General features: G+C 35.7%; 1 protein-coding gene across 1 annotated transcript; it reads left to right on the forward strand.

The window, feature by feature from the left end:
- The first annotated feature begins 1,527 nt into the window (after positions 1-1,527).
- On the forward strand, positions 1,528-19,651 carry LOC109035654 (1-acyl-sn-glycerol-3-phosphate acyltransferase delta-like). Its single transcript, XM_019049360.2, is given in 7 exon segments — positions 1,528-1,717; positions 4,896-5,068; positions 5,965-6,126; positions 8,317-8,507; positions 9,819-9,966; positions 11,391-11,634; positions 14,938-19,651. Coding segments are annotated over 6 exon segments (978 nt in total). The 5' UTR covers positions 1,528-1,717; positions 4,896-4,906; the 3' UTR covers positions 15,009-19,651.
- Positions 19,652-20,288: the final 637 nt, after the last annotated feature.

A 20,288-nucleotide genomic window follows, 5' to 3' on the forward strand; every position in this document is an offset into this window, starting at 1 on the left:
TACATTAGGAGTCTGGAGTATCTCGCCGCAATTTCACTTGATATCACCATAGAACAGATCAACCGGGGTTACTGATATATTGATATTACGAAAGAGGATAAATGTTAGACCGCGGACGAACGTTCTTTTGTCGAGGTGAAGAAACGCTAACGCTGAGAATTGAGTCTGGAACATCTCGAGGAAGTCCGCTCTGGTACGCTATGTTTAATGTCCGGACTATGGTCCGCCGTTCGTTGTGTTACAGTAGGAGCGAGTTTGGACCAACCGATGACAGACTTTTGGGTTTTTGGGATGAGAATTTGGTCTGGAATATCTGGGCAAACTCAATATAAGATGAAATCAAATTGGACGACTAAGTAAATTTGTGAACGGGTACTTAAATTAATGGTAAAAAGTGACCCCGGAACGAATTGCGCAGTTTTATGATGGTTCCGGATCGTTTAGAATACTATCTGTTCCGAAAACATCGGACATCAACTTTGTAAGTAACTATGTACATACATAGCTCATTTCAGTGGAGTGGAACAGTAGGACCCTCTTTGTACATCCGAAAACTTCTCTATGTACTTCTTTTTATCCTCCCAATGTAGAATTTGACAAAGCACTCGCTTTTAGGCGGAAGTCAATTTAAACAATTGGAATAAATTATTTTAATACTATTTTGAAAAGTTTAGTTCCATGAGTGTATGTTGGGGGGTGGTAAGTAGAGTATTTGAAAATTCTGAAAAAGTTTTCTTGGGGACAGTTAACTGCGGACGGTTGTCACACTTGTAAGTGTTTACGATTGGAAGTTTGGTAACTTACTAACTTTTGACCCTATAGATGTTCGACGATTCGACGAAGCACGAGAATTTGGAAAGTTTTTAAACCAAAAATGTGGTAGTTTTCTGTAATTTTCCCTACCGACACCTCATCAGCAGTCGTTTCAAGTCGTAAGTTCTGCTTCCGATTTTTCTTTCATTCCAGCAAAACCTAATGTCTAAGATCAATCACCTTATCATCATGAACTTTTTGCAATCCTTATCACTGCAAACCATTGCATTCACCCCAACTCACATTACTCACATTTAAACGTGCATTGATCTTATTAGATAGGAACGTGCAAACGCAACACCGTTGCAAGTCTAACCTTCCTTATCCTTCAATACTGGTTTTAAATTTCCCTTTTTTTATCCTGTGAAATGATGAAGACTTGAACGGAGATGAGGTTGAACCTGCACTGAGTAATCTTGTTTCGTAAGTTTATCAGTCGGCAGGAATGCCATGATAGATTTTCGTGCCCTTTCTCTTTTTACCTACCCACAATGGAACTCCAATTGAAATTACAGAGTATTCTAGTCTGTGCAAGCCTTTTCGACATGAATTTCTTTCTATAAAGTTTGGATTGCGGATTCAACCCTCCTTAATCGCTCAAACTACCACAATTTATTGAGTTGCACTCGAGGAGTAGTTTTCACAAATATCTTCTATCAATGAGATGAGAGTGCTTCTGAGGATTGTTGCCACCGCTGTGTAATTAATTATCGTTTTTTTATTCTTTCAGGCCATGGGATCGACCGTCTGTACTCACCGTTATCCCACGTTTTTATTTTTTCTTTTTTTGTTTCCGGCCTCTTTATAAACCTTGTACAGTTTTCGCTTTATATTTCTCTGAGAAATGTGAGCAAAAATGCTTACCGAAAAATAAACTACTACCTTGGTTATTCCTTGTATTCACGTAAGTTTGTCTTTTTTCGATTGTAGTTTATCTTAATTTGGTAAGAGCACAGCAGAAAATAGGCTGCAGGAACTTCTCTATCACTTGACTTGCAGGCTGCAATAAAAAATTGGAAGCCCAGGAAAATAGGTCTTAAAAATGGATAGGCTGACTTCCTTTACGAGGTCTGTTAGATTAGAAACTGGATTTTGGTCATAAGTAGCCCACAATGCGTCCAAATTACGTTTTCTTGAGCTTTTCTGATAGCTGAAAATATATTTAAGAACGCTACGTTCACAAATTTGAAAAATCCTAATTAGCTTCGTTGGTATGTGGGTGATTTCACGATAACAGGAATAGTTAAAATATGAAATACCTGAGAAATAAAAGTGCACCAATTTTAACAGGATTTCATTACCTCATTCTAAAGGTATTAAACTTCCTTTTTCCAGCTTTGGCACGCTCTATTTTGATTCAGTGCAAAGTTAAAGTGATTGATAAACAAGCCATTGAATCAGGTATCAGCGCTTCCCGCGGGACTGCTGGAGGTCCACGCAAACATGGCGGCCCTGCCAAATTGTGTCGGTTACGTAACAGACACAGCGTAACCGACACTCAAAAATGTGAGATTAAAGATGATACAAAAGATGAAACTTGGCAATTCTTGAGTTATGAGGTGGAATTAATGCTGCCTTAAAAGTTTTCTAGACTTTGGAGACTTCGTTTTAGTTTAATACTATTAAATTGAGGTTTTTGCGTAGTGAGGAATTAGTGCTACACACGTAAAAATCACTGGTTTTCATAATAATTTAAGTTTTCATTGTAAAAAAAACTGACTTATCAGTAATGGTTTTGTCAAGAAGACTTCAGCGAACAATTTGATGGCAGTTTTGAAACTCCTGACTCCATCTGGCGAGATAAACACTGCACTTAATACAACTGCAAAAATTTGTTGCCAAATGTGGCGACATCTCTTTCTTATGACTTTTCTCGCTCAATAATAAACATTTCAGTTCAAACTGGCAATTTTCTTGAACACTAGAGTCTCTTTTCAGCAAATATTGCCAAAGAGTTCATGATCAGTACTGATATGTTACCGCAAATTGCTCTTTTGCTTCAAAATCGGGGTTGGCGACGCGTAACCGACCGGACATTTTCGGCCTTTAAAGTCTCATATTATTAAATATAATAATAATTCATCATATTTTTTAGCATGGATAGGTTCAGGGACATCATTCCTATTGATTAATTAATTTGGTTTTCAATCGTTTTGCCCTATGTCGTTCAGAACCCACGGCGACACGACTATGCCTATTATCGTGAAATCACCCATGTGGCTTGAAGTAAGGCAACCTCAAGGCTGTTTTGCGATTTTTATGTTTGACCGAACTTGTCTCCCTTTTTTCGGTCTTGCACTACATTTTTCAACCCACAAGGACGATTGGAGTTTCGTCTCCATATCGTAGCCGTACACTGCAGTATTGTCACCGAAAACTATCCTATCCAAAAATGTAGGATCATTGTTAGAACGTTCAAGCAGCTAAAGGGAAATTGACATTTGGTTGGATTTTCGTTCAACGGACAACAATCAAGGGGCAAGTGTACCTGAAACTCGATGCGTGTCTACATATTCTATCAAAATTGTACGTACAGAGCCTTCAGAAATATTACTGTGTTCAACAAGCTCGAAACGACCATTTTCGAGCACTTTTGCCTGCACTTCTTACGTGACAAATGTCAGTTGCCGTTGAGGGTCGATTCCCATGCTCCTCATCTTTGACGAACTCCTGACCAGTTTTGAATCGTTTAACCCATTCAAAACAGTGGGAACATCTCATACAATGATCATGGTAAACTTTACTTAGCATATACCAAAAGTTTCGATACAAGGTATACCGAGTTTAAAACAAAATTTAATGTTGAATCTTTGCTCTATCAGTGATCGCATGATGAAAATCGCAAAACGCACCTGACTTACTCGTATTCAAGATGACACAGAATAAACACTGATCTAAATAAACAAAATCTGTGAACGTAGCGTTCTTAAATATATTTCCAGCTATCAGGAAAGCTCAAGAAAACCTAATTCGGACGCATTGTGGGCTAGTTATGACCAAAATCCGGTTTCTAATCCAACAGACCTCGTAGTGTTTCAATTGCGCCCATAGGTGAAGAGCAAAAGAAGAAAAAGTAAGTAATCATTTTGCAAAATCATAGGAAAAAGAGGTTTTCTGAAAACACTTTCTACATCCCCATGGAAAGGTGAAAAACACTTTGTGCTTTATCCAGCTTGTTCTGCATCACCAACCAAAAACAGACAGATTCAAAACAGCAACACGGTACATTGAAAACAGCATACAGTAGCACCAACAAAACTGTCTTTTGTCCATGATTAACATTTGCGCAAGCTGAACCTATAGGTAGAAAAATTTTGTGTGCCCTAATACCATCAGATTTTACACTGTATTTTCGTTCTTGAACTGGACAACATTTTGCGATCAGGAACTACAATTTCAGGCTCAGTTTAGAAACAACGTATGGACCATTAGTTCCCCTATGCACATAATAGGTTTTAGGGATGAGCTAGAAATTGTAGTACCTAATAGCAAAATGAAGTTCAACTGTACGGCTTTGATCAGAATCAGCCAACTTGAACTAAATATTGCAATTAGGAACTACAATATCTGGCTCATCCGTAAGAAAGGGACTCTAATGATACATACATTGTATCTTAACTGAGCCACTATTTGTAGTTTTTAATTGTAAAATGTATCCAATTGTACTTCTTGTTGCCTAATTTCCTTTCATTTTTTATTTGATCAACATGAAACAAAATTACAGAATGGCTTGGAATTTTTCATGAATTTCCCCGAGAGTACAAAGAATATTCCCACAAAATTTCAAGTCAAAATGTTGCTTGTTTCTCTGTTCAAAGAAATCGAACATGAGAGGCTATTAAGCAACGTTTGAAGTAGTGAAGCTTTTATCCGCTTAGATGGCCCAAAAACACCAATTTCCTTGGAATTAGCAGACTCTAATTTTGACAGTAATCATCTAATCATGATCCTGCAGATGCATCACTCTATCGCTTGTCAATTCCTCGATAATAGCTGCTTCATCGTTATTTTTCAACACATCGAACATTGCAGTGATAAATGTTTTACGCATACACTGACATAGGATTTTGTTCTGCTTTCAGAGCTGGTATTTATGGCAGAATGGTGGTCTGGAACAGACATTGTTTTCTACATTGATGAAGATGACTACAAAAAGTATTATGGAAAGGAACATGGATTTTTAATCATGAATCATCGCTATGACATCGATTGGTTGATGGGATGGATATTTTGCGAGCGTATCAAAGTATTAGGTGTAAGTATCTTATTATAACAGAGACAGTTTCACTCTCAATTCTCATTCTGAACTCTTTTTCCGCATGTGTACTGGGATATTTTACTGTCAAAATGGGCCACTGGACAAGATGTGAGTTGAAGCATTACATAACATGTTTCCTCTTTAAGATTTCACAAGGAAATTGCACAACGGGAAGTCTGAAAATCAACTCTTGAACAAGACAAGTATAGATGTTAACAACTAACGTTACTTAAATGGCAAAAATACAAACGTCATTTGTATGATCTAATCCCTTTCTTGATCTGTGTCAAAAATAATTGTTAATATTTCGTTAATGAGTTGATTTTCGAACTTCCTGTTGTGTAAATTGTTTTCTACAAAAGACTTCATTTTCTTCTCGTTCAGACTTTATGTAGTAGCCCATTCCAAATAAATTGATCGTATTGATCATGATTTGACACAATTGATCATATTCTGCTTATTTGTTCTACAATCTCTGCACAAGATGCTTGAATTCATAATTTTTTTTACCTCAAAATTTTAGTGTCATTTTGACAAAAATAGTGTCAACTTGACATATTTTAACTAATCAAATCAACTAGACTATAATGATATGCGATGATCCAGAAGGGATTCCATGATTTAATCAGATATTCACATCTATTTAATCAGCTATTGCAACCAAACACCGTCTCTTTAACCCAATATTGTTAATTTGACACCAATAATGAAGGTAATTTTTCTTAAATGAGACATGTTGAAAAATCAGTGGGTAGCATGAAACCTTGGCCTCCAATAAAACTGCATAATGCAATGAAACATGCAATGATTGGTAAATTATGTTGCCTTCCTCAACAAGCTTTTAAACCAGTTCCTTTGCTCTATGATTAATGTTCTCTCCCTTTTGTCTGTAGAACGTGAAGGCCTTTGCAAAAAAATCCATCAAGTATATTCCGACAATGGGTTGGACATGGTTATTTGGTGAATTTGTCTTCCTTGAACGTCAGTGGGAGAAAGACAAGACTGCGATCGGATGACAATTAGCCCAACTGGTCGACTACCCGGATCCAATTTGGGTAAGATTGAGATTAGCTTTCGTAAGGAATCAGTCAACAATGTATTTTAATAACTTTAGAATTATTATACACCTACTACTAATAGTGTCTACAGGTTTGGAAAACTGGGAATTGTCTAGAAATTCCACCAGATGAGGGAAAACCTAGGGCATTTTATAAAAAAAAACTAGGAATTTGAAATCTGGCAAAACATCAGCACAGTCCACGCAACTAAACTGAATCTCCAACTGGTTTTGGGGTTCAAGGCAGTAAGTTTCACTCTAAATAGCAAATAGAGGAATAATATTCAATTAGGTTTTAGGACATTCCATCAACGATTTTTTGTCTGGGTACCCATCTTGTTGAGTAGTGTATGTCCTTGCGTAAAATAGGCAACAGTGAATTGGTTCAAGGGTCATATTTTAGTCTGTATGTAAAATTATATTGACAATATCTAAATGAGAAAATTGAGGGAGATGGAGGTGTTTTTATGGTAACTCATTTTTTAAATGAAATGTTACTTTCTTCTTTGATTCATCTTTTTAAATTGTCATTGGTGAATACTGTATATTTGTTTTATTTCTATCCTTAAAATTCTTGGTAAAAATTATACCCTGTGTATACCTTTTTTTTATTTTTTTAATGAAAATATTACTTCATTTTAAAAACATTTACATTTTTAAAACGTGGAAAATATATGTAAAACTTTTTCTAAGCAATGGCATCGATATTAATCTCAATGTGCCGTAGTTGTGCTGAAAGAAACCAAGCAATAATGAATGAAAGAGGGGGAAAAAACCAAGAAGCGTGCAATCTTTAGTTTTAACCCATTTGTACATCGATCTTTTGGAGTCAAAAACGTCCAATTTTGAGCGTTTGTTTGCGCATACACTTTGTCGCAGCATAGTAAAACCGCTAAATATAAAAGAAAAAATTGAAGTGCTTTGGAAATCATTAAATTTGACACGGAACAACCTTAATATTCACAAAACTTACATTATATTTTCCTTCAATTCATATTTTTTTTTCATCAATTTAAATGAAAATAATCCATGCAGAGTGCAAACATTTCAAAATCATGAGTTAAAAAATGCTGACTTTGTGAGTTTAAATATTAGAGCCGAACACAGAGCGAAGCTGTGTGCTGCCGGCGCACTAGCGCCTACAAACCTATAGGGATACTTCATGCATTGCGCAATGCCTGAAGTATTCCTGTAGGCTTGTAGGCGCCAATGCGCGCCGCAGCGTGCCACGGCGCCTCAAGGAACTAGTTTGCAATAGAGGCGTTGCACAGTATTATGCAGAAATTGAAGGCGCTCCAACATATTAAGAATGACAGGCATCCTTTAAGATTATGGAGCTTTCCTTGCAAAATAAATCAAGATAATGCAGCACAAAAAGAGAGCGGTAGTCCAAAAACTCTTTAAGTCCTCGCATCTGTATTTAATAACGTTTAGCATAATTTTTTAATTTCATCGGAGAAAAAAGTGAATCGATTTAGGCAGATACATGCTTGAATATGCTGTCAAGAAGATTTAATTTTGAATCAAGAATGAAATAGCTGAATGAAAGTGGGTTTCTGCTTGATGTAAGTGACTTTTCTTTTTAAATAAGCATCTTTTCTTCCTTAAACAAGCATTATTTTTTTTCTTGATTTGTAAGGAAATATTCTCGGAGGTAAATTTAAGCATATTTCTGCTTGAATCAAGTCACTTTTTCCTCTAATGAAGTTAAAAAATCATGCTAAACGTTATCGAATACAGATACTGACAGTTCTCTTTTTTTCGTTGTCACTCAATTTAATTTGCAATGGAACTTTGTGCTTTTGAAGATGCCATTAATCAGAATGTCAGCGGTAATGCGGTAATGACACCCTTGATTTCTTCCACCTTGCTTTTATCCAAGTTTCACGTTGATTAACCAGTGCATATGTGTGTCTCTCTGACTGATGAAAGCAAGGTGGAAGAAACTAAGGGTGTCACTACGGGGGTGGATGACGTCATAAACTGAATTTTTCAAAGCGCGATATCTCAGTTAGTCGGTTAATATTCAATGCAGAGAGTTGCTGTTTTGACAGATCTTAATATTTTTAGCTAATCTACAAGAATCAAGCATTGAAAAACGATTCTGTGACCATGATCATTTTATTAATTGATTGATTTTTAATAAATGATCATTCTATTAATTTTTCCTGTCCGTCTGCCGTATTAGTTGCTTCTGTTTGCGGAGGGCACAAGGTTTACCCCTGAGAAACATGAAGCAAGCAAAGCCTTTGCACGTGAACAAGGTCTCTATGAGCTCAAACACCATCTGACGCCCCGCACGAGAGGATTTACCGCTAGTATGCCGCATCTGAGAGGAAAAGTCCCTGCAATTTATAACGTTCAAGTTGCTTTTCGAGCGTAAGTCTATTCTTTTACCACCTGCAAAAGGATCTAATATTTTTTAGCATTTGTTTTCTTTTTATGCTTTATGCACCTTAAACTAGTTCCTTGGTTTCTTAAGAAATTCTGCTGAGCTGCAGCCTTATTCTGCAGTTCTTCAATTAAGGCAAAACTCCCAAACCTTTTATCTCAGTTTCCAACTTTGCAGGTTTCCTGTCCTACTTAATTTTTCAAATGGTGTCGTAGAAAGGCGCACCATATCACCTACAGCTCTATGTTCGCATTTTCACAATGCATCCATTGCCTTGAGGGCTGTTGCTTTCGGAACGCAAGCTCAGGTGTGCCTTGTTGGCGTCTCAGGGCATCTACCTTGGAGCATTGGTCATCGCACTGACATTCTCTAACGTCATTGCTTTTCCGGATGTTACCGAGATATATACTCCGAGAGGTCTGTGGTGCGCGGTCGTATCATCGAGGCAGCAAAGAGTGAGATCACCTTAGCCAAGTGTATCCAGTGTCTATCGTGTCATTGTCGTTTATATTGATCAGTTTTACAATTTGTCTACGTGCGTTGGATCTTCTCATCCCCCCCCCCCCCCCATTACAATGGAGAACTACTCAAAGTCAATGCTCAAAAACTTCCATCATTTTTCTTTCCTGTGTGAAGCAAATTCTGAAAAATCTCCTTGATGTCAATTTTTTCCCCTCTAAGGAAATAAAATAGGTGCAGTCCCCTCCCTTGTACAACTATATTAATTCATAGGGGAAATGAAAATTAGCACAGATTCTACTCTAAAAACTGATAAAAAGAGTGCTCAATAAAATCACTCTTGAATCAATACCAAAACGAACATCGATTCGGCAACTCCAAAATTTCATATAGAATGGAAGTTGCAGCCAGTGAGAAGGGAGGGAGCAGTGATTTTTAACACCGCAAACGAGATGCTCGCTTTGGGAATTTCACCATCGACATGCTCAGTCTTTAAAATTAGAATTACTAGCCCTCAACATGCATACCTACGTATAGTTCAGAAAACTATTGTATAAAACAGATAATATCTTGAGAATGGACCACCAGACAGGGTAAAAATTTAAGCATTCTGACATTTGTTTCCTCTTATTGTTCCTCCTTGTGTCTTTTCAGTCTTACCATTGATGTGGCTCAGTAAAGTCAGAAACCATCGTAATCATACATTTCCTGCATCCATGTTGACTATTTTTCATTGCTTGATTTTCCTCTGCTTCGAGATGTGTTGAAATCAAACCGAATCAGTTTCATAGTATATTAAAATTGATGAATGTAATTACTGATCGTATTTGAATTTTTAGGGATGATGAAGATAAACCAACCATTGGTACACTGCTAGCTGCGAAGCGCTTACAGGCTCACATGTTCATTGAGCGCATCCCCCTTGAATCTGTACCAGAAGGGGAAGAGGAACAAAAAGTGTGGTTGAGGAATTTGTACGTGCAAAAGGTAAGGTTAGGCTTGATGGAGGGCTTGAGTGCAAAAAAGGCATTTCTCAGTTTCAGAAGTTCCTCTTACATTTGTACTCTTGATAGGGGGAAAAATGCCTGTAGAGATATGGAAATTTAACTGAATTTTCTTTACAGTTTATAGATATCTTAAGCACAAATCTCAAGTTTAATGATCCAATAGTTATCTCACCAAAAAAGAAAGTGTTGGTAGTAATTCTGATAAACTGTAACAAAGGAGTGCCCTTTTCCGACTAAAGTGCTCAATTGGATGTCTTTTTGTGATAGAGGTACCCATGATAATGTATGTCAGCATTGAGTGAATCTTATAATAGTATATTTAAATGAAACATCAATGATATCTATTTTTTTTACTCCAGGTACTATCTAATTTTTTTTTTTTCAAATTTGAAAAAGAAAGTCATCTCTGTTTTGAAATCCAATGAAAGTAAATGATGAATTGCGTGCAGCAGAGAATTAAATCGGTCAATCTCAAAATTTGCCGGAATTGAAACTACTAGAAAGACAGTAAAAACCGTTTAAATCAACCTCTTTTAAAACTCAGAGAGCTAGCATATGAAAGCAATTAATTACTGAGTAATGAATAATCTAAAACTGTTCGATCAGTATAGTTTTTACTGTTCATCTCATATCATCATTTCTTGTGCCTAAGTCTTTTTGAGAATGACGGATTCAATCGTATTTTGATGGTTACAGCTTGGAGATCAGTAAAAAATTTGGAGATCTGTTTGAACATCACAGAAATATTACCCTTTGTAAGACAGGGTTGATAACATCATCCTTCGCATTGGTAAAGAATACTATGGTGTCCTTTGCTTTGGGTTTCAGATTGATGTAAATGGAACAACCAGTTTAATTGTATCACCAGTGGATATTTCAAGGGTTTAATGAGTCAATGCTAAACATCGCCATATTGAATTCTGACAAAAATAAATAAACCAAAGCAATGTAAATTGCGAACTTCATTGAGCTCAAGGTCTTTTCCTTCTGCTAGTCATCATGTGAGCGGTCTCGCTACGAATATAAACTTACAACAACAATAATATAAGTAAAACAATTTTTTTTTAAAAACACTTTGGTGTTGGGCCTATGAGCCTCCCAAGAACTGCAATGTTCCTAGTTTTTGGATACCCTGACGACAAGTTAGACAATCAAGTTTGATATGCATATTGCACCTGTAATTCAATTCAATAATGTGATGGTATGCCAAAGGTGCTTACTTTGTTGTGTATTAGTTTCTTCAATAAAAGATAAAAGAAACTAATACACAACGAAATAAGCACCTTTTGCATACCATCACATTATCGAAGTTAGACAATTTAAGACAGCAGTCACTGAGGTTATTTGTGATTATATTCCGTCAACTTTCAAATCTCTTTAATCATGTGGATGTTATGTTTTCAGGACCAAATGATGGAAAGCTTTTTGAGAACCGGCGATTGGTTCAAAGAAAGTGGTGTTCGACCAGTTAAAGGATTTAACATAAATAGACGCCCATATACACTCCTTAATGTTGTATTTTGGAACTCCGCAATCAACTGCCCGCTATTGTACCTAGCCTCTAGTTGGGCCAAAAACTTCCTCGCCTCGATAACCTTAACGAAGGCTGGAATCTCTGTTTCTGTCTGCTTTCTTCTATACCTAGGCTGTGAGTTCACATTTTGAATTTTACTATTTTACACTGGAAAAACTATCACATCAGTCTTTTATTATATTTTAATACTACTTTTGCAATTTAGGGATGAAATCAAAATGAGTAAAGGAATTTCCTGCCTGGAATTGTGTATTTTACCAAGAGAGATCTAGGTTTGCTTTGCGGGTTCCTCGCAAGGAAATTTAGGGAGAAAACTAGAAGAGGGGTAATATCCTATAAGAATTGTTTCAAAAACAAATTCTTCAGACTTTTTTCTTTGAAATTATTCACAATGAATGTATGCAGTTTAACAGGGTATGTCCATCATTCTCTCAGCTTTTCAACAAGCTGAAAAATTTGAAATTTAGATCGCTGAGAAAGTTTGTTGTGCTGGACCGACCCTCTACTCTTGTAGATCCTAAAATAGAATCTATATGTATGCCTTGAATATTGGAACAACAAAAACAAATGAACAGTCCGACAAAAGGCAAGTTGTAAATAGTCTACCTATCTCTTTTTTTTTTTTTAAACTCTTCTAATATCAATGCGCCAGCTTTCTAATGCCAGCTGCGAAAAAGTCTTCGCTCAACTTTGAAGCATGGAAGTGATTGCTTTTTTGACCTCATCATCATTGGCAAACTTAAGCTACCCCTGTGACCAGATTTTGGTTCCGGAAAAGTGTGCAAATCACCCAGGGCCTAATTTGCTGAGTATGAAGGATTCAAAGTGTCCCACCTAAAATTTTGCAATAAAGAGTGGTTGCCATTGAATGTGGAAAACCACTCTATAAACGCAGCAATTCAGATATATCTTCACTTTTGGACTCACGTGATGAAGGGGTTGGTCCAGATATAGCTTCACTTTTGGACCCACTTGATGAAGGGGTTGGTCCAGTAAAACGAACTTTCTATGCAAACTAGTGAACCGATTCTTGACTTCTTCAGGTAGTTGGGTATCTGGAAGTATGACTAATACACCTCATATTACCGCATTAATTTATTGTTAATAGTATTGAAGAAATAAACAGTAGAGCTTACTATCGGAACGCCCCTTTTATGAAGTAGTTTTTGCAACAGCGGGTTCATAAATTTACAAACATACTTTGTGAAAATAAATTGTCTTTTTTTATTTACCTCTTCCCTGAAATGTTGCACTATTAGCATTTAGAGTGCTGATAGAGCTGAAGAATGGGAAAAAGACATGAAAGAAATAAAATTATTGAAGAATGTCAGAAGAAAGACATGAAATTTATTTATTTATTACATTTTAATACATTAAATGCACTGCTTTTGTAAGTTGGAGTTATATTTCTAAAGTCCACGCCAAATAAGTTTATGCACTTTTAGACTGCGACAGAAGATCGTTTGATGTCACTGCTACATGTCAAGAAAATGCCAGAAGCAAGATGGTGCATCTTCTGTCGCAGTCTAAAAGTGCGTTAACTTATTTGGCGTGAACTCTAGATTATTCTTCATCTAACCATAATTTAATCAGCTACTTGATTTATGTGCAATAATATACTGCAAACTACATAGGGTGCTCAAAAAGTAATGAACGTTTTCGTTTTTTGAGCAAACAGAAACAGCTATTCATTTGCGGTTAGCGTGTGCTTAAAGTAGACGCAATTACCAATAAAACAAGAATAAGAACAGCTCTCTAGCTTAAAAATTGACTGAGTGACAGGGTTTTGAAAATGATCTGTCAAGGGACACCCTCCAGGATTTTTAGCTACAAATATGTTTGTCAATAAAAAAAAAGTTAAATGAGAATTGAGTGTTTTTATTGAAAAAATTTACAAAATCTTACGGAAATTGATGAACTTCAAGCTTCTTCATCGAACGACACGGCTGACTCAACATTCGGTTGTTTTTTTTTAGTATTTTTCACCACTTTGAACACAAAGCTTCAGCCGTTCTGCCCACTTCACAAGGATCGTCTTTTCGAAGTCTTCTTGACGAAGGGTTTTGAAGAATTTTTGAACAGCGGTTTTGATCTCGGCTATGGAATCAAACCGTGTGCCTATCAGAAATTTTTTTAACTCAGGAAAGAGTCATTCCCTAGCCGAGATCAAAACCGCTGTTCAAAAATTCTTCAAAACTCTTCGTCAAGAAGACTTCGAAAAGACGATCCTTGTGAAGTGGGCAGAACGGCTGAAGCTTTGTGTTCAAAGTGGTGAAAAATACTAAAAAAAACAACCGAATGTTGAGTCAGCCGTGTCATCCGATGAAGAAGCTTGAAGTTCTTCAATTTCCGTAAGATTATGTAAATTTTTTCAATAAAAACACTCAATTCTCATTTAACTTTTTTTTTTATTGACAAACATATTTGTAGCTAAAAATCCTTGAGGGTGTCCCTTGACAGATCATTTTCAAAACCCTGTCACTCAGTCAATTTTTAAGCTAGAGAGCTGTTCTTGTTCTTGTTTTATTGGTAATTACGATTACTTTAAGCACTCGCAAACCGCAAATTGATAGCTGTTTTTGTTCGCTCAAAAAACGAAAACGTTCATTACTTTTTGAACACCCTATGTACTTACAAAACTTTTTGAATTACATACAATATATTTTCAAATTGCGTACAAAATTATTCTTGATCCTCTAGAAATTCATTCAGTGCTAAGAAGCGCTTTTCTCTAGAATATTTGTATAATTCCTCTAAAATTGTGAAACTGAATTTAATGATTGCTTTCAACTCATGCGGTAGATTATTACACAGAGACTTTGCCTGATGAGTTGTTTGCCAGTCCTTTTCAGTCTCTTTTAGACTCTCCCTATCCATAAAATAGTGTCCAGTGTTATATCGGTGGAAAGATTTGTGTTTTTCTGGTTTATTTTTTCTAGTATTACTGCAACCTTTATCGTTTCGAATTTTTTAGCTTTCATGGTATTGACAGGACTGAAGAATGGGGGAAAGACTTGAAGAAAAATCAAATAAAATAGAAAATGTTGATGGAAAGATATGGAATTTTTTTTTAGAAAGGCTGGATTTCTTCTGTTTGTCAGCTATTCCACTATCCCTCAATGTTTTACAACTGTTGGGATCAACATTTCATATGGTTTCAACTCCTACTTTTTTCTTCATTTTTCTGGAAATAGGATGGAGAAATGAGAGGTCAAGTTTTAAGTTCATGGTACTCAAAAATTACTCCCTTTTTTGTCTGCGCAGTGATTGTCAACATAAAAAGTATGGTAATATTCATGAAGGTCAGGGAATTTTGACTGTCAGCTGTTTACTCGTTGTCATTTACATATTGCAGCCAATCTGCACTGATCCTTTCTCTTTCCCCCACTGACCCTCATTATGATCTTTTTTTTTCAGTTCAACAAGCTGCCAAGCGGTTAATAGATACAACCCGATCTTGTAAGGGATCTTCTTATGGGAAGAAATAGACGTTTTATCAGTTTACCTTGTAAACATCCGGCTTGACCTTTCGATTCACTTGGTTTTAGATGACTGGTCAATCAATAAAATAATAGTTGTATCTCTTTAAAAATTGTTGTATCCACAATCTCAGTGAGAAATGTTCAGTCTTCTTGAAAAATGGACTCATGAGTTCACGATGAAATCGGAAAACTCCGATATTTAATTCAAGTTTTCCAACAGGTTACACTTTTTTTTTATTAATTGATGAAAAAACTGGCACACTCGGCTACTTTTGTCTTTAACATAAGTAGGACCCTTTTTAGTATTTTATTATTAAAATGGTGTGGGGGAGCTGTGCTATATTGGAAGGTTACTGGAGTCTCAAGGCAGCCATATCTAGTTTACTTCTCCATCCGATAATTTATCAGTTTATTTTCTTTTTTATTTGTATTTTTCACCCTGTTTTTAAATCAGTACCCATGAAAAGATAATAGTCTTTCGGAAAGGCCACTTAAATTGTGTCAATCCTTCCGGAATTGAAACCCACAGTAAGAAATGTTTTTTTGAAGTACATAGCCCTTTTCTTTAATTCTAACCCTTTTCACGACAAGATATTCTGCTATCTACTCGGATTTAAAAGGCAATGCGTTGAGCACCTTTCTCTCTCCTCTTGAATTTATAAACTGATTATTTTAAAATATCCGTATTTTTTAAAATATCCGACTGTCCACCGAAAAAAGCACCTCAGTGTGCTAAAACTCAGAATTGAGTATCGGTATCTGAGCACAGAAAGGTACTCGGTGAACCTTTTGAAACAAAAAACGTAAGACTAAACTTTAAATATGGTAGTTAAAAGTTTGTAAAAATTAGTTTCGAGGAAGAGCTGTCCAAAATTCCAATTTGCCAAGTCTGAGGTACAAAATTGTTGGATTATCATGCATCTCCACCGCCATTTTGCCATTTCAATATGAACTATTTCTTGTAACCAATCATGACCTTTTCCTCTTGACTCAAGAGAGAGTTTTCTCTTGATATCTCAGAGTCAGATTTTTCAAAAAATTGCTCAATTTTTATTTCTGCTTCTGTGGACAGAAGTTTCTTTTTCCATGGACGGTCATGGTTGTAGATCTTGACTGTGATGGAAAGTTATGTTTTATTATTTTTTTTTTCTTCCAGTGACCTTCCATTATGAAGCCATTCTCCGAGATGTTAATATTTATTGTTGATATTTAAGTCCCCCCTTATTTTTTAGTCACTTGAGACATGTATGCTCAAGGTAATGTATAATTCTCACTTCAAATGTTTAGATCTGCCATAATGATGAAATTCAAAAATACTTCCATGAAATTTGTGTTTCGACCACAGCAAAAATTATCAAGTTCTTCAGATTTTTTTTTTAAATTGAAACGCCCAGAATCAAAAGCGACAATCTCCATTTTGATTACTAAAATTTTGGCAAATATTGTAATTTCTAAGGAGGAGTAATCAATAAGACTTCGTGTGTAAAAAACTTTCACAATTTTCTTGCTCACATGTAGAAAACTCATGAGAAAGAACGCAAGTAGGAGCTCACCTGTTCTCTTTATAATAAATTAAAGCGATCGCCAAATTTCTAGACAGCGCAATGGAGATTGTTGGTTTTGATCCTAAGCACCTCAATTGTGGTTATCTCCTAAGTGAAAGTACCTCACCGATTCCTGGCGATTTAATAGGTCTATTTAATTTAATGAGACAAGTGAGCCACGCCATTTTTGTTGAAACCCTTCAGAAATATTGAAACCCTTAACGGAACTTAGTAACATAGTCAATAAATTTGAAATCAGTCTTTCATCTTCTATTCTTAATTGTTACGGTATTTAAAGGTCACTGTTAAGAATCATTGTTCATTCCTTTTTTCAATTAAATTAAATTATTTGGAAATGAAATAAGGTGTAAGGTACGTCGAGTAAATTATACTGAATTTGTAAATAGTAAATTTTGCCACTCGCTTAAGTTTAGGTGAAGACTTGCATTAACTCGTCAACAATGACGTTCCATGAATGCCGGAAAATCTCATCAGAGGCTTTTTAATTTTGAATTTTGCATAGGTTAATTGAATTTTTTAGTTTGTAATTTTCTAATTCTGCTGTTTTCATGTTATTTTTAAACCTAGTAATTTTTTTATTGATTTTCTTGTTAATATTATTTTAAATGCCTGACATTCTATAAACTTGAGAGAAAATGTTTATTTGGAGCATGAAAAGATTATGGAGGGGTGTACATATAATAATTACTTTTCTGCAGTAATTTAAAGGTGTAAATCAGCTTGGTCATTAAAGGAAAAGTTAAATTATCCGGTACGAGAGTGCTGTTGAATCATAAAAACACAGGAAAGCAAAACGGCAGGTACCCCATATTAATCTATTTAGTAATGGATGATGTTGAAAAGCCTAAAATTACATGCGCAGGTGTGATTTTGGTGAAATTTTAATCATTTCGCCACAGCCTGACGGTTTGAACATCTCACTGACTCAGCTATTGGTTTTTAATTGAATTTCCTTGCTAACCTCAGTTCTTAATAAAACTTGACTCCCTCTGTGGCTGTGTCTGTAGTTGTTGATGATCCGTTGAGATAGAAAATCTCGTTTTGACTGTAAGGCAAATCTACAAGAATGAAGGTTTAGTTTGTTTTTGGATTTTCTTCCTTCTAATCCATAAGTTTTCTCTGTAGGTATGACTTGCTCCCCAAGTAGATGCTGTTAGCTCAATTATATTTATACTATGTTTTTGATAAAGGTCGACTCTACACGCGCCCCCTAAGAGTTTAAAACATGTAGCACTAGTGCTTCCATTTACCTTTCCTCCTTTTCTCTTCGATCAATAGTGTTGCCATGTTATCGTAGAGAGCAAAAGGAGCTGAGTGCAAAAGTGAAGTTTTGAGGAAATGGATCTAGTAGCGTCAAAGCAGAAAATTTTCTTGAAAGAAGCCTCTACTGATCACTGATGATCCAAAAGACCCTCGGAAATCATTTGGATGTTTGAAAATCGATAAATCTAATTTAAACTGAATTAAATGGGCCTTTTTTATTTTCATGTTGGGCAAGATGGTCATAACTGCTATCTTCTGCATGCTTTAGTGGTTGTATTTTGGACACACAGCCTACATATTTTAAAGTTACAAATAGGCGGAAAAGGCACCATTTTATTTAATAAGTACTGCTCTCTGGCAGAATAATGTTTCTTACTGCTGTCCCGCAAGAAGCAAAGTCAATATTTGTGCATTTACTGTTGCAGTGGGCAAAGAGCCGCGAAACTAGAGGAGCAAACAAAGGAACGAAAGGAATAAAATACATAACATTTTATCCAAACAAGATTGCTTTCTCATGTGTCCTGTTTTTATAGAAATTAGACGAATTTTGCTGTTTCAGCTGAATCAGTGGGTTCATCTAAATTAGATTAGACGAATTTTGAAGGAAACTTGCTTTCAAAAATGTTTTCGTTGCTACTCTCTTCGATAATATGGCACAGTGATTAAAAGCTATTCGTAACTACTGAAATCTCAAAGTCAATATTCGGACCAAAAGTTTCATCAACCACCTATTACTACCCATCAACATAGATGTTATGTTTAATCTATTTATTCTCTGATTAGTACCTAGTCTATGTTTGTTTATTACACTACATTTGATTCGCCTTAAGAATTCTTTAGATCTGTTTTTTTTTTTATTTAGTTTTACCAAAAACGTCTTCTATTTTTTAGGGATTTAAATTTGACCTTACGTTTATTTAAGTTTTCCAAGGTTGTAGTTGTTATCCAGTTAGTTTTTAAATGGAAAAAAATAGAGTAGAAGAGCTTACTACTCAAGTAAAGTAATCAGGAATGGTTTCTGGTGAAAAACAGGCTCAGGGTGTCTGCAGGCGAAAATTTCACGGAGAAGACATAATTTATCTCCATTAATTTGATTTTATTCTATCTTTTAAGCTTTCACATCTTTCAGAGCTTTTTTAGAAAATTATGTATAATGTTGACAAGGAAAACTGAGACCTTCAAGTTTTATTTTGAAATCCACAGTATAATAATGACTCTTTTTTACCTAAATGTCAGTCAACTGTGGATGGATTAGTCAGTGAATCATAGAGGCGGATCCAGAAAAATGGCATCATTGCTTTCTCTCCATTTTAACCTGTGTTGAACAATCGCTTCTCGATGGTCCCTCTGAGAATGGATTAATATCCCTAAGTTTAAGTGAGGAGGAAGCAATGTTGCCAACTTGCTGGATCCACTAATGGTGAATTATATCATTTTGGTAAGAGTAAACCCGGGGAAGCGAGGAAATTCTTCCCTGAGAAATGTAGACACCCTGGTTATAATATGTATTTCTCAGCTGTGCTGAGTAACGTTGAGATTTCTCAAATTTTAAATCAGCAAAATCTGGATTCCCTGTCAAGAATTCAAGAACGACTCTTCTTTATGATTTACTTTGCTCAAGTTGTTGCTACATTGTGAACCAGATATTATCCCAGCAATTATCTTAAGTCAATTCCAAGGCAACAAAATCAATTATTTTTAGAGTTGATCTAAGTGTTCCAGTTAAAACGGTGTGGATTTATCTCTGTATTTTTTGTTGGTAGAGAGTAATTGGAAATTTTTGGTAAAAGTTTTCTGGATAAATGTTCTTATTTTATTGAACTATTGTCTACTCATATTGTTGATTTTCTCGTATCCATTGTCTTCTTGAGATGAGTGTCGGATCCTCTCTGAATAACTTCCGTAATCTAAAAACTTAGATAGTTTTCTTCTTTCTCTGACTGTCCCTCAACAGCTTGATTCAGAATACACTCGTGAACCTACCTTGTACTCCTCCAATACTTTTGATGGTACAACATTTTTTGGGAAGGTGTCCTACATGAAGCAAAGTCCATGTACTAGTTTTCCAGAAAATCTGAGGGGCTTGGAAGACAAGGCGCATGCATGCATAAGAGCAGTTTTTGAAAAAATTAAGATATTCATGAACTCAACTAAAACTGGTTTGAGTGTATGTTCTGTGAAAAATTCACAACTAACAACACTTTGAAGCATCCAAAAGTGAGTTTAAACTTCTTTTCTGCTACAAGGCTCCATGTAACTTTGAAACTTTAAACCTGTATTTCTTGTAATAGCAAAAACTGCACTTATGCGCCTTGTCCTTCAAGCCCCTCAAATGGGGTTTTTGAATCAAGCTTATTTCTAATCCTACTCATGTTATACAATATCATGAAAATGGATCCATTTTTGCGACAGAAAATTGCCAATATCTTGCAAACCTTACGTTGTAGAACAGAATGGA

The sequence above is a fragment of the Bemisia tabaci genome, chromosome 7 (genome assembly GCF_918797505.1).
Source record: "Bemisia tabaci chromosome 7, PGI_BMITA_v3".
Taxonomy (NCBI): Eukaryota; Metazoa; Arthropoda; class Insecta; order Hemiptera; family Aleyrodidae; genus Bemisia; species Bemisia tabaci.